Raw genomic sequence first — 16,130 nt, 5'->3', positions numbered from 1 at the left:
GTTTTAGAATATATACATTATAAGTAATTTATTTGTAATACATTAATACAACACAGGCGAGGTTTTTCTTTAAAATGTCCACTCACAGTTAACAGTAAACAGATATATGTTTAGATCCCAATCCTGTATCCACTCAGAGCCCCACTGAGTCTGAGAGGCATCTGCCTGGGTGGAGATAGTTGCCAGATTGAGGCTTTAAGGCTTACCTAAATGGCGAGTTAGCTTGTGGAAAACTAGGATGTGAACCTACAATGTACTAATTTGCCATATAAAAACTCTGCTACCATGCACTAAAAGTTCCACATACTCCTATTTCAAGCAGCAATACATCAAAGTGCACTAAGAAACTTTTAATGCGCAGTAACAGAGTCCACATGGCAAAGCTAGCACACTGTACATTCACATCCTGGCTTGCTGTGCACCAACTCATCATGTAGACAAGCCATAAATGTCTACCAAAAGTCAAGGTGCACTCATGTCTGGAATATTTATGAACCTCTCAAGGTTGAGACTGGCTCATTAATTTCACAACAATAACTATGTGACTGTTGAAGCTAATTCATATGTCTTTTCCCAGTAGAACCCTTAAGACACATCCTGCTAAAAACAAGAGATCTGATAGGTGTGCCAAGCAAGAGAAACAAGCATATACTGCAAAGGACTACTGTGAGGCTTACTATGCCCCACTGAAAACCATGCTTTGGTCTAAAAATATTTGACCTTTATTTGAACAATAACGGTTAAAATTATAATTGATAGAGAGAAACAATTTAACTGCTTTTTTCTATTTTTCTTCTTGATGCATTTTGTGTAAAGTTAATTAAATTGTTTCCCCATATTACGAATACTTTTCTTTCCTCTGAGTTTCACACATAAACAGAATGGGAAGGAAAGCAAATTATGTTTTGTGAAAGATAAGAAAATTTAATTATAAAACCACAGTCACTGAGGAGCAAAAATAGCACCTGAAACCACTGCCAACACCTGTCTCGAAATGAAATAGGTTGCAAGTTGATTGGCTGACCTTTAAGGCAAAGCATGCTGATGAAGCACATATAGATTGTAGGTGCCATATAAGTGCAAAATATAGTGGATCAAAAGTAGACACTTCTGAGTACACACAAAATATACTGTTTCTCTCAGCCCTTACAGCAAGTCCACTTCCCAAAAGCAACTATTTACAAAACTTGAAAAATAAATAGCTCTCTATAGTCTTAAAGTTTTGTACTTCATATTAAACCCCCACTACTTCTCTTTTATTTGCAAAGAGTCTTCTCCTAGAGAATGTAGACAAGTTGTATCACATATTCTAATTATTTGGTGCAGAAAACGCAGAGTATTTATTTAGCCATTTCTTATGTCCTCTTTCTTTATCCAGAATGCTAACACTACACGTGGACGAATATTACCTATCATATTCCATGACAACTAGTAATGCTGAATGTCAAATAGCAGGAAAGTGTTCCGTTTGCTGTCTTCTCATGTCACTGAATATAATTATAAAATATAATTAAAAATATAATTAAAGGAGCTTCTGAATCAGCAACACCACCCTAACTATCAAGTATTACAAAGAGTTCTAGTTAAAACGTTTAGCCTTTATCAGGCTAGGGGCTCCCCCCCCCCCCAATAAACGCTTTTAACAAAGTCCATTTTCAATTATTAAACCCAAAATGTTCAAAGAATCGGGCTCTTAACCATCACAAGCTTTCTTATCACTCAAAGTTATAAAATATAAGATTTTAAGCACAACTTTGAATACTGAAGCCAAGCTTCTCTCAAACAAGTGTCTCTGGTGTTCTTATCCTGAATATTTTACACTTTTAGACCTCTAGGGAGGCAAATGAAAATTCTTGCTTTTTAACAATAAAAAATTATATATATATATCTATTTTTACATACAGGTCTATGTCATAATATGCATTATTAAAGGTCAGGAATGAGGTATGAGGAATTGCCTTCTGAAAGTTCTTAAGACATCTTCAAACCAACAGCAACTCATGGAGAAAATCCAAGAAAGGAATTGGTGGCCAGTATCCTATGCAATATGAGAGTCTATTTTTGAGATGTTATTGTTTTAAATCGGTTGACAGATCTGCAAAGAACTTAAATATCAGCCTGAACAATACGATCTTATTCACAGAGTCTTGTCAATTAATGGAAAGCATGCCATCTTTTTTGCAAGCAATAAAGAGCTCAGGTGCTTCCTTTCACTCTCAGAAGAAAAGAACTAGTTTCCGTGGTTTATTTGGTTTCTTCCCTACTTGCTCTCATCTCTTTCTCTGAAGAATTTCTCAAAACCACTTTACAAATAAATACACATATATTCTGGCAACCAGTACTGGAACTGAAAAAGGTACAGTGAAGGGCAACAAAAATTATTAGGGGTATGGAACAACTTCCATATGGAGAGAGATTAAAAAGACTGGGAATATGATAGAGGGCTATAAAACCACAAATAGCATGGAGAAAGTGAATAAGGAAGTGTTATTTACTCCTTCACATAACACAAGAACTACGGGTCACCCAAATAAATTAATAGGCAGCAGGTTTAAAACAAACAAAAGGAAGTACTTCTTCACACAACACACAGTCAACCTGTGGAACTCTTTGCCAGAGATGCTGTAAAGGCCAAAATTATAACAGGGTTCAAAAAACGAACTAGATAAGTTCATGGAGGATAGGTATATCAATGACTATTAAGCAGGATGGGCAGGGATGCAAAACCATGTTCTGAGTGTCCCTAGCCTCTGTTTGCCAGAAGCTGAGAGTGGATGATCCTCAGTGACCTGGATCACTTGATAACTGCCTGTGCTGTTCATTCCCTCTGAAGCACCTGGCCTTGGCCACTGTTGGAAAACAGGATACTGGGCTAAATGGACCAATGGTCTAACCCAATATGGTTGTTCTTATCTTTGCAATTAGTGAAGTTTTATAAAACATGAATATATAATCTCTTTGGACATAGACCCTAATTAACCAATATATTTTTCAATGAAAATTTTGAAGGCAAGGTGTCTTTGTTCACATCTCTATAAAGTGTGTCTTTGTTCACATCTCTATAAAGTCAAAAACTTCTCACCAACAGAATTTGGCCCAATAAAATATATTCCCTTACTCAGCTCGTCTTTCTAAAATTAAAACACACTGAATTGATTTCCTTCTTAAGTCTCACAGACACAAGGACGTAAAAATGTAACAAAGTACAGTTTCTGGAAAAAATATTTTGACAATTTATTATATCAACTCCCAGTGGTAATCAACAATACCTCTAGTTAATGAGTTGATCATGAGCTATATATACCACAATGAAAAGGCACACTAATTTATGTTTAGTAAGCAAGTGAATATTCTTTTTCAGGCAGCTCAGCAGAAAGCCAATTGGTACCTTGTTTTTACTAAGTATATCACAACAAATATAAACTATAGTAGTTAGACCAAAAAAAAAAAAGCACCATCTGATCAGATTTTTTTAACATACATCTGATTGGAAAGTTCTAACACCAGTATGATAAAGCCACACACACAAAATACAGAGTACAATTTGCAACAGAAACCAGTTCAAAACAATGTATCCATATTTCCATATGTAATGCTGATACAAAAGAAAAATGAAGTGCTGTCATGGTGAATATGAAACCGTCAGAGTAAAGTACTGACCTGAGGTTGGCAGTGGTTTATACAACTCCAGATATTGCTCACCATGCAGTAGCTGTGTAAAGATAAGCAACACTATAATGATAATCAGTATCATTTGCCACTACTTCCCCCGTCCCTGTCATAAGCAAATATGTAGCTACAGATATTTTGGAAATGTGTTCAGAATGAAAACATACTGCTACAAAATAAAGAGAAGTGAGAAATTATATCCAGTTCTTTCCACACCTGGATATTTTTCGCTGCAACAAGGTTATAAAATACCAGTATAAATTGACATGAGTGCATTATTTCAGAATGTTTTTTTATGTCACTTAGAGTGTATAAATAATTCCTACACTCAACGTTGGAAGTTGTTGGTAACAGCCTGAAATCAATCAGCCTTTCACAATCAGTTCTGACTTACAATCATACAGTATTTTCATGGAATATACTAAGCATGGTTGGATATTAAGGAAAACTTGCTAACTACAAGGATAGTTCAGTATTGTAACAGGTTACATAAGGAAGGTGGTGAATCCCTATCCTTGGAGGTTTTTAAGACTAGGTTAGCAAACACCAGTCAGGGATTGTTTATGTATACTTAATCCTGCTTCAGCAAAGGCAGATGAACTTGATCTTTTCAAATCCCTTACAGTCCTACATTTCTATTTGTCTAAGATTCTAATTAGGAAGAAGTCATCAAAAAGATAAATATGGGCAATTTTATTGCCAGTAAATTTCTGTCGTCTACCTCATCATGCATCGACAACAGAATAAATCAGTTAGCACGAGCCTACACACACATCAATTTATAAGTGTTCTAAGAATTTCCCATTACTAAAAAATTTGAACACTCCAAGCTGCAGAACTTCTTTTCTAACCTCAGATATCATCTTAAAAGAAAGTGCATTCAAAAGAGAATGTCAATGAGATGGACAACAGGGAAAATTTCAGATTTTCTAAATTTTAAGTAAATGTTAAAATATTTCCAGCATATTTATGCTATCCTTTTAATCACTGACAAAACTTCTGAAGTGGAGTCCATTTTTCATAACGTCCACCACCAAACAGTTATGATTAACTGTTCATTCACTCCTCGAGCATCTATTACAGATTCTCAATTAGCGTAAACACCATTTAAAATGCCTTCTGTACTGCAGCAGATTTCATGCTAAACAATGTGATTTCACTGAATAACACCAAGTTCCTAGGTTTAAAATTACTTTAAAAAATAGTTCAGGTGTAAAAGTAGACCTTTTAAAAAATGCTTTAACAAATATCCCAGTTATAATTCAATGCTTTGAACGGATAACCACCACTCAGATTTGTAATGCAGGGAATTTGAAGACAAACACCACTGCGGGGGAGAGCCTTTTGACTGTAATTTACTTTAATGTATGGGACCAAGGAGAGAGGGAGAGTAACATTTCGCTCTATACCACCATTCCCAGGAATGTGGATGATGATATGTTGCTCTTCTTCCTATGTGTGGAACATGGTAAGAATAATAGACACTACAACCTTTTGAAGAGGCATCCCTCTGTCTTGTGGAGCACTATCTTTTTTCCTTAGCTTCTCACAAACACAACAGGACATCTCATGTGCAGTCAACAAAAGTCAGCAGCAGTGATTCTGGTTCAATACATACATAATACTAGGGGTTTGGCCATCTGGTGTTTGGATTTTGTTTGTTTGGCTTTTTAAAGGAAACGTCAGAGTTTGACGTCAAGACAGCTATGAAAAAACTCATGGGTGGGCAGGATTGTGACTAAAACAACATAGCCATTTATGCAGCTTTTAGTTTTTATGCAGCCCGCAGTCTCAGTATGGAAAATGCTATAAATCTTACATTTTTAAGCTTTTTAAAAATCATATTTCAGACATGAAATACTAAATTTCTTATGACATCATATTCTTGAAGAAGGCAGCTTTACATAATTTATACTTGTTCAATAGATATATAGCTAAATGTCTACACAGATATATGTAGATACACAGTTTGAAGAGTGTTTGCAGAGGTGTACATTGTCAACTAAATAAAAAAAAGGAAAGATTACACCTACTGTACTTGTTTTCTAGATTATCTATGGTAGAGTTTCATCCCTGGAAAGAGCAAAAGAAATTGCTCAAAAATAAAATCCTTCCATTACCAAAAAAAAAAAAAAAAAGTCAGGACTAGATAAAGGTTTTTGATCTTTAATAAAGAGGATGCTGCTCTTTAAGCAAGATTCCCACTTAAAGAAAGAAAGAAAGAAAGAAAGAAAGAAAGAAAGAAAGAAAGAAAGAAAGAAAGAAAGAAAGAAAGAAAGAAAGAAAGAGATACACACACGTGATTCATAAGCATCTTAGGGAAAAAAAACACACAAAATCTATACAAGAGAGGTAGGTAACTAATTTCAATACAAGTTTTTCCCTGGATTGCAAGAAATCAGAGCCTGTTACTTTTTCTCTTTCTAGAACAGCAGCAATCTCTGAAGTTTTGGTGTATATACTGAGCCATTTCAATTACAGTCAATTTATATAGCACGTAACATAAAATAAATTGCAATGTCTAAATCATACATACTTTTGTGAAGTCAATGTTGAGTCCTGGAACACTAGCAAGTCCACCATCCCACAAAGATGCCTGAGCTGGGATGACTCCAAAGGTAGGTAAACAACAGAATGCTTCACTGCCTTCAAAAACAAATTTTAGATGATCTGGATCCTTGGTTGTCATTCCCACACCAAGAGCGTACAAAATCGGTTGCAAGTGAGTATAATTATACACCACTGTGGGCAACTTTTGGCCAACATATTTGCTCTGTGGATTAAAAATATATAGTATAATTCAAAGTTAAATGCTATGTAATATTTGATTTCAATTTACTTTCTGCAGGCAAAATCATCGTATAACTGCAACTAATATATTAACAGTCTTGCTATGATTACTTACATGTAGGGCTGTCAAGTGATCAAAAACATCAATCACATTATCCAAAAAATTACCTTATATACTCATTCATAAGCCAAATATTTCTGGTAAAAAAGCGACTCATCAAAGAATGGGGGTTGGCTTATAAACGGGTCTACACCAAAATTTGATTATTTTAAACTCTATGAAATCATTGAATTTAATATCTAATACATTGTCGTTTTGTTTACCTGGAGTGTCTGCAGGCATGGATCCCCTCAGTTCCCGCAGCTCCCATTAGCTGGGAACAGCAAACCGCGGCCACAGGGAGCTGAGGCCAGCCAACAGCGTACCCTGACGGGCCGGGAGTCAAAGTTTGCCAACCCCTGAAATATAGGGTCGGCTTATGAAACGGTCATACAGTTTTTACTCTTTTTACCGTTCCATCTTGGGGGGTCGGCTTATAAACGAATGGACTAATGAATGAGTATATATGGTAATTGCACGATTGGCTGAACCAGAAGTAGGACTGAGTGCACTGAGGCTCTAAAGTTTTACATTGTTTTGTTCTTGAATGCAGTTATGTTACAGAAAAAACCCTACATTTGTAAGTTGCACTTTCATGACAAAAAGATTGCACTACAGTACTTGTATGAGGTGAATTGAAAAATACTATTTATTTTATCATTTTATACTGTGAATATTTGTAATCAAAAATAATATAAACTTTGATTTCAATTACAACACAGAATACAATATATGAAAATGTAGAAAAACATCCAAAATATTTAATAAGTTTTAATTTGTATTCTCTTGTTTAACAGTGTGATTAGAACTGCGATTAATCACAATTAATCTTTTTTAATTGCAATTAATTTTTTTTAGTTAATCACATGAGTTAACTGTGATTAATCGACAGTCCTACTTAAATGCCATGTCACAGGGAAGATATTTCTGGAACTGAACTGGTATTTGTTTGTTTTCCTTTAAATATAGTCCATAACAATAAATACCGTAAGGAAGCCCTGTCTATATCACCGTAGACTATATAGCAATAAAGAACCGCATCCTGCAAATTACACTACGCAGTATTTCAAAGAAAAACAACGTTTCAGTGGACAGGTCAACAAACAATCATGATTAAAGACCAACACTAATGAAACAGTTTACACCGTAATAGCCAGCTCATCCCACCTAGAACTTGTGGGAAATCAGCCAAGTGAAAGATAAGAAAAAACACTTCACAAAGAGCCTTGTTCTATCAGGTAAAAACCAGAGATGTGCTGTCTTTACCTCATTCTGAACAATATCCTATTTAGGGTGTCTGAATGCTCTAAAGTGCAAGAGGTGATAAGTCTTATAAGTTTAATTTATATATCTAGTTTCAAAAGTTCTACCACCAATTAGAGAAAATGAGAGGAGAATAGGGCGCAAGTTTATTATTTCTGCTCTAGTTCTAGCATCTAAAAAGTGACCTTTACAGAAAGCAAGCCAAAGCTTCTGATCACATGCTGTGAGCAAGCTTGTCCTTGCTTTGGGTCTTTTGATAGCTACAAGCGGAGTACCTTGCAGAAACATTTTTACTTACTGGGTCAAAGCCTGAAGAAGCAGATCTAGTATAGCTTGTGGGATTCATGGAAACTTCTTCAGACTCTATTTGACTTAGCACATCATTCAGTATGCTTACCGACTCTGGAACAAACAAAAGGGAACAAATTATTTTAAAATAGCCAAAAAAACCCTGCCAAAATCTGCAAAACTAGATCCTTCTTTCAATGACGTATAGGAAAAAATAAAAAATGGGGGCAAGGGTGATTCAATATATACAGATTTCTTTAAACAGATTTTAGTTCTGTACCTTACTGATGCCTACAAACCACGTGTGGCAATTATATTCTACAGGTGTTCTACTGGCTCTGCACTCAGGAATGAGTTGTGATTCATATGATGAAGGAAAAAATATTTATTTCAAGCACTTGTGTCTGGAACAAATAACCAGTGCTATACAACAACATTATCCTGGTCACACAACCAATTCCATAACTGTATGTTAAATTTAACTTCCCCAGCACTAACATGTTAAGAGAAGTCATCTTGCATATGGTTTACTAATTTTGTCAAAAGACAGAATTTGATAATTAGTACACATTTTCTCCTCTTTATACTTATTTCTTTTGGGTATTCTAAAATCATGTTTTCTATCAATCATCCTCCTCTTCAAGCTGGGGTAAACAGAAAGAGCAAGTTGAAGGTAGAGCAATGTCATGATTGCAAGAGAGGCAGATTACTCTGCACAACAAAGTGGGTTAGTACAAAGTATATGCTGTGTTGCTTTCAGTATGCTGAAAGCATGATTATCTCTGCCTCTATCACCTGACCCAGCAAGGGCTGCTCAATGCCAGGCCCAGTGCCTGGGTGAGATTCAGGCATTGATGAGAGCTTGCTGGCAGAAACTCAATCTGGATAAAATCAGTAATCCTAATATCAAACATTCAAAAACCAGTCTCCAAAAGATCATGAGATTGGCTTAAAAATAAAGAGATTTTTAAAAATCACTATTTTTCTCCTTCCTGCCGATTTTTTCACTCTTAGGGGAAGCTCTTTGTGCATGATCCCTGCAGTTACAAAATTTAACCTTAGATGTACACACAAATGCAGGCCTCCAGGCTTACTGCTCAGAAGAGTCTTGAGCTCTCCTCTCCCCAAAATGTTCACTCTTTTGCTCTTTATCTCCCTTTAACTAGGTAGGATAGGGACCTCGCCTGCTGAAATTCCTGCTCTGTTTTTGCCACCCAGTCTCCTGTTCTTCCCCTGCTTCTTAAACTCATTTGTCCCCAATAATTCCTTCCCTCTCAGTCTTCTACCCACCACATTCTCTTGCAGCCCCTCACTCTGCCCTGTGCCCCCATATTCTTCTGCATCCACCCTATCAGTTTCCTGTCCTGCTTCCCAACTCACCCCTTAACAGCTCCCCCCACGCCCCCCACACACACTCACACACACACACACTCCCTTTACATTCTCCTGTCCTCTGCCTGGTCCTCAAGTAGTGTCTAAGGAGCCACCATCTTTCTAGAGAGTAGCTTAGCCTCAACCCCCTTGGAAACAACGCAAGGTGGTGGCCATATTTGCTGGAGGCAGACTGTAGCTTCAGATCCAGGAAATGGTGGCTGTTTTGAGTAAAGGCAACCCTAAAGTTATCAAAAGGATTATTTGTGACTCTCTAAGGGAGGGTGTCTCTCTCAAATGTTACTAGAATTTGCAAATCTGGGGGTGGTTTTGTTTCTCCAGCAGCTGCTAGCTAACCACAAAATACTCCTCCCATTTGCCTCTGACTAGAAGACCAAATCTGTTTTTTCAGATGAGAACCTTGCTACCATGATTCATGCTGATGTTATCTTAAAATGAGATTCCTGATATGCATTTTATGTGGAACTATGCATTAAGCATCTGGAGACTTATGCTGGTACAGACTGCTGAAGCCCAACTTTTCACTGGTGTATCTTGGCTGGAGCACATGACACCTGTGGTTTGGGAATCATTGCTTATTGGTGTCTGGATGAAATTTAAGGTTAGCGACTTGGGGTCCCCCCGCCCCACCATTTAGCCCTAATTCAGCAGTGTAACACTAATCGCAAAAAAGTGAACATTATTCTGGAATGTATCAGCAGGAGTGCTGTAAGCAAGACACAAGTAGTAATTCTTCCACTCTGCACTGATAAGGCCTCAACTGATTATTGCGTCCAGTTCCGGATGCCACATTTCAGGAAAGATGTGGACAAATTGGAGAAAATCCAGAGGAAGCAGCAAACATGATTAAAGGTCTAGAAAACATGAGGAAGGATTGAAAAAAAATTGGGTTTGTTTCGTCTAGAGAACACTGAGGGGGGTCCATGATAACAGTTTTCAAGTATGTAAAAGGTTGTTACAAGAAGGGTGAAAAATTGTTCTCCTTAACCTCCGAGGATAGGACAAAAAGCAATGAGTTTAAATAGCAGCAAGGCAGGTTTAGGTCAGACATTAGGAAAAACCTCTCAACTGTCAGAGTAGTTTAAACACTGGAACAAATTGCCTAGGGAAGTTGTGGCGGTTTTTACGAACAGGTTAGAGAAACACTTGTCAGGAATGGTCTAGTTATTACTTAGTCCTGCCTTGAGTGCAGGGATCTGGATTAGATGACCTATTGAGGTACCTTCCAGTCCTACACTTCTACAATTCTAAATGGCCTGGGACCAGCCTATTTGAGATACTTGTGTCTCTCCATACATTACTGCCACAGTTATGGTCAGCAGCAGCATTTGACCTGGATCCACTTCGAAAGGGCAATTGGTAGAGCATTCTCAATGAGGGGCCCTCAGCTTTGGAACTACATCCTCTCTTGGGTACTTTCACATCAGATTTGTTCATCTTCAGAGCACAGTGCAAGGCAAATCTATTTATTCAAGCTTTTGGGGGTGAGTGCGGGAGACAGAGGGCTTGATGGAGGTTGGCTTTTGGGGAGGACTTTTATAGTGGGCTGCTGGGTTTGTAATTTGATCAATTGTTCTTTAAATTCACAGCAAAGACAGCTAGAGTGTGAGATACGCCTGTTAGTCTGATACTGAACTTCTTGAGATATTTATTTCACAGTAGCAAGTGTAAGTTAATATATATTTTTCAGTACGTTTTTCATGACTGTTTAAAAACAAGTTCGTTTTTAAAAGATGCTCTTCAGATTTTTGTAAGGCTTTAAGTAAGCCATTAAAATATTATCGCTGCAATCAGATTTGAGAATGGAGGGTGCTTTTCTTTTGTTTTTAAAATAATACTATATTAAACAAAAGGATCAATTTCAATGTTGTGAGCAGTTTGCTCACTAAACTTTTTCCATCAAAAACCCCACAACTGACCAATATTCCTCCCATTTTCCAAAAGGACTGCTACAGTAGTGTGCAACTGCTGTGTCTCAACACATTAATTCACTTTAATCTCCACTGACCTTCTGCTGCCTGGCATTGGAAACAGCAGTCCCACCTACAGCATTAGATTTACAATGATATTTTAGCAATTGACCAGACATGACTCATTCCTGTTATGCAAGGTTACATTTTCAATGTATCCAACCAAGACTCCAAGGAAATTAGATTACATTAAATGTCTGATATTTTATATTTAAGTGTTTTGTGAATGTTATCATCATGTGAATTAACAGATTGTCAAATTGAAAAAAGACATTACTACATCAAAAACATTGAAATTAACATACATTTCAAAGTAAACTACCTTTGTATTATGCAGTAATTAATTCTTACTTCAGAAAAATAACTTTTTTTCTAGCTGTATTCTTAGCATATGGCTGGCACTCCATAAATAATTTTATATATATAAAAATAAAGGTGAAAAGCATATTATTTAGGTTGTGAAGTCAAGCTCTTGAATGTTAAGTGATGCCAGATTAATAGCTGCTCATGCAACCTCATGTCTGCCACACATCTGTGCACTGAATGAGGTAGGGGGTCCTATGGACAAAATAGTACATGATCATGTAATTACATTTATCTTAATGCGTATACATAATGGTGCAGAATTAATGTTGAACGGGAAACCATATATCTGACATTTCCTGATTTTCAAGTGCTTGACTTTGCAACCTGAATAATGTCCTTTTAACATAGAAAAATTACATTTAAAACCCTATTTCTTTTTAAATGAAAAAGATAGAAACAAATGCTATTATGTACACCGAACAACCTCTCCCCACCATGCATTAGCAGTGAGGTATGAACCCAGAGCTTCACAACCGCAGCACAGACTTCTATCACTTGAGCTACAGGACTAACTATGTTAGCTTGCAGTAGCAGCTGAAGGCTGCTATTCTAGCCATCAGGGAGATGGGCTGCTGGGTCCAGAGGGAAGGGTTATGAGTTGAGCTCTGCCCCACCCAACTCTCTCTCTACCCCCATCCAGAAACTTGGGAGCTCCTGCACCATCTGGTGTCCCCAGAGAATGGGGAAAGGCCACTAGGATCATGTGCTAGGCCAGAGGATAACCAGCCCAGTTCTATGACATATGCACAAGAAGCTGAGAGTTAATCAAGATGCTTAATAAAAAACAAAAAATGTTATATTTGTATTTAGTAAAAGGTGGTCTTTAAAAGTGTTTAGCTGTGCTGCAGACACACCTTTGCTGAGTAACTGTAATCTTATTGCTAGGACCACTGCCTTTCCTTTCACAATCTCATCCCAGAGTGTGATTACCCCCTTTGTTGTGTCACATATGGAAACAAACAAACTCTTTGAGGCTCAGACATATGCCAGTTAGCTATTTGGTGAGGTCACTAGCTCACTTTTGGGTGCTGTAAAAAACTTAAGTTTAAAAAAAAACCCACCATGATTGACATGTAATAACCTTTAGCAGAAAAATATTTCTGCCCGTGCAGTAGCTCAAAGACGTAAATTAATCCAGAATTTGAGTGTGTTGCCTGAATGGCAACAAAATTTTTCATGCTGAAATTATGTCATCATCATGTTGAAAGTATATCATCCTTTTGTTCCTCATAAATTGAGTGTAGGAGGAGATTTTAATGCAACAGAATAGAACACTCAACTTCATCGAGGTTATGTGGGGTCGAAGTTAATGCATACGATCTGGTTTCAAACTTGGTGCTTTTTTTCTTTTCTTTTTTTTTTAAAGGGAAATACTGTTTAGTGTATAAATAACCAGTAAACAGGATATCTGATATCTAAACTGGTAGGAGGAGAAATCATGGTACTTGCCCCATACACCAAAGACGACCAGGCAGCTCCAAACCCAGAAACATGCAGGGGAGACCCCCAATCCTCTCCAGAGGCACAATGGCCCCTGCAGCATCTGCGTACCCCCTAGCCATGTAGGATTGGGGAAAGAAATCTTCAGGGTAGAGCCAGAGAAACACAAGCTGATAGGATCAAACAAACAGAAGCAGCCATTTGTAGCAGAAGCCGTTGGACATCAGACATTACTAATGTCAGATGCTTTCTGCTGTTTTTATTGATCACTTACTTTCTTGTCTGCTCGTCAGCTGCCAGCTCCAGTTACAACCCACCCTCTCCCTATCTTGGTCTCATTCAACTGCCCTCCACAGAGCAGTCTAATTGTTTCTGGATGTGGTTATCTAGGGTTTTGCTGTTTGTTTTTAATTGTTGGTGATGTTTTTAAACAGCCAGACCATTACCAAGGAATGGCTAATCACTTTTGTCTATCTTACTAATTCTTTTCCCCTCACATTCTTAAAAAAAGGAGTACTTGTGGCACCTTAGAGACTAACAAATTTATTTGAGCGTAAGCTTTCGTGGTTTTCCACTGCATGCATCGGATGAAGTGAGCTGTAGCTCATGAAAGCTTATGCTCAAATAAATTTGTTAGTCTCTAAGGTGCCACAAGTACTCCTTTTCTTTTTGTGGATACAGACCAACACGGCTGCTACTCTGAAACCTGTCACATTCTTTTTGTTGTTTATTTATATTGCACTACTGCCTAGAGGACGAAAGGGCTTATTTTATTTCAATTAGATGTTCATAAGACCATTATGAAGCACCCAACACTGCCCCAGGTGCTTTAACAAAATTCACACTGTCAGAACAACATTCAATACTAAGAGAAGAAGAAAACAAAGCAACAGCCATACATTTCACACTTAGGAAACTTAGAAGTTATGGAAAGAAGGAACATGATTGTTGGATAGGCAGATGGGGGGGGGTTAAAGGAAGTTTTATTTTGGAAAAGATATACAATATAGCGTCTGTAGGATGAAAGAAAGCACCATCCAAGAGAGAGAGAGTAAGACAGAGAGAAGGATGAGAGTATGGGGGAGGAGAAAAGTCAGAAGATGGAAGGGGAGGTGGAGCAGAATGAGGGATTGATTAGAGGTAGGCAGCAGGAAAAATACCAGTCACACTGGAGGCAATGGGTGGAATGAAGGTTAGGCAGAGGGACGAGAGCTCTTGCTGCATAGTGCCAATTTTGTCCCTGAAGAAATAAGTAAGCTCTTGGGCAGAAAGGGAGGAGGAAAGGACAGGGAGCAAAATTGGAAAAGGATAAGGTGGCCATCATAGAGAAGAGCTTTGTAAAGACCAAGGCTAAGATAGTGACTAAGATGGTACATAGGGTCTGAAAATGCAGGTCAAATCAGGAAGCAAGAGGCAGTGGAGTCAGGTGGATCAAAGGGGGGCTGAAGTTGTGACAGATATGGTAATCTGCTGCAATGTCTTTAGAAGATGTTACTGTATCATTGTGGGCTAGGGAGTGTAATACCATGGTGGAAGATGACCACAGTTCTTCCAGTAACTAAGCACAATAGGGAGTGATTAGGCATATTCACTCAGGTTGCAACACCTCCACACAAGAACCACCACCTGTAAAGGCTTGCATATTCTAGTTCAAACGGGATTCTCCAGAGATCATCAGACAAAGAAAGGACTGAGTTTAAATTGATTTAGGCCCTTCTTTCTGATCCAGCAAATGGACAGGACCATCTGTCCAATGGGGGCCCAATCCTTGAGATTTTGGAAGGACTTTGGCCTACAGAAGCCCCAGAAAGACTGATGGGTAACCTCTAGTAAGCTGTTAGCACATGTATAGAAACTTTTATTGTTTTTTAATATGTTTTCTCTGTAATATTTTCATCTTAAGAATAAACGTGCTTGCTTATAAAGGGCTGCTTGGTAGGTTATAACTGCCGGCAATGACGTTCATAGCCTCTGAAGAGAAAGCAAAGTGCAGATGCTGGCCTCTTAGTCTGGCTTTCTGGAAATACACTGCAGGTAGGGAACTGTGCAGCCTAGAAAACCCCATCAGGAGGGAAGAGAGATGCAAGTCTCTGCCCAAGAAAGGAGGTGGGAGCCTAGAGTGGATGCCCTTGGTGAACCATGAAGGGGAAATACAGGTGCAGTTGCAGAATTGTGACAGAAGTCATCTAGGATAAGGAGGCTGGGGAGATCGGAGCCCCAGTGTCATGCCAGAGGATCCCTAACCCAAAAGTTTTTCCTTACTTAAACTTCCAACAGTAACCCAAGATTCCAGTAGAGAACGGAATACATTCCTTATTAACGCGTTGCTCCTACATGCATTGGTGTACAACCAAATATACAATTACCTTCAATCTGACTGTAAAACACAGAACTCATAGCAAAATTAAGCACCTTAGCTAGGAAACCCCTGAGGAAGACGACATTCTGCCTCGAATGTTGCAATCAAAGGCACAGCAATAGCGTTAAGAAGGCCTGACTCTACTAGATGTGTATGATGATTTAGAGGACACAGCTGAAGGGGAAGTTCAACTGATTAAGCAGACATTTTTTTTCCTTCTAAAAAGTATAAAATAAAAACCTGATGTTTCTATAAAACTCTCTCTCTCTTTTGTTTCCCCAGACTATTGTATTATACTGAAGACCTCCTTTACCTTGGATAGTCCGCGGCTTGCTGGCATTATCAAAGTCACAGATCTTCTCCCATTTATCTTGCACAGCCTCTGGTGTCATAGGATGATTCTTCTCCCTAACAATGGAACCCAGGGATCGCTCCCAGCGCACTAATTAAACAGTGAAAATGGAAAACATTGATCACAGAGTTCAAGGTAGTG

At 38.0% G+C, this 16,130-nt stretch overlaps 1 protein-coding gene across 3 annotated transcripts in view; it reads right to left on the bottom strand.

Moving 5' to 3' along the window:
* Nucleotides 1-16,130, bottom strand: part of HSD17B4 (hydroxysteroid 17-beta dehydrogenase 4) — a 128,467-nt gene that overhangs the window by 76,918 nt on the left and 35,419 nt on the right. For all 3 annotated transcript variants that reach the window (XM_038401855.2, XM_043514936.1, XM_043514937.1), the window contains 4 exons: nucleotides 15,951-16,079; nucleotides 8,121-8,224; nucleotides 6,206-6,442; nucleotides 3,661-3,712 (listed from right to left, as the gene is read on the bottom strand). In XM_038401855.2, coding sequence (XP_038257783.2) covers nucleotides 3,661-3,712; nucleotides 6,206-6,442; nucleotides 8,121-8,224; nucleotides 15,951-16,079 — 522 coding nt within the window. The remainder of the gene's footprint in view (nucleotides 1-3,660; nucleotides 3,713-6,205; nucleotides 6,443-8,120; nucleotides 8,225-15,950; nucleotides 16,080-16,130) is intronic.

The sequence above is a fragment of the Dermochelys coriacea genome, chromosome 5 (genome assembly GCF_009764565.3).
Source record: "Dermochelys coriacea isolate rDerCor1 chromosome 5, rDerCor1.pri.v4, whole genome shotgun sequence".
Taxonomy (NCBI): domain Eukaryota; kingdom Metazoa; phylum Chordata; order Testudines; family Dermochelyidae; genus Dermochelys; species Dermochelys coriacea.
This window is presented reverse-complemented; position numbering and strand designations above follow the sequence as displayed.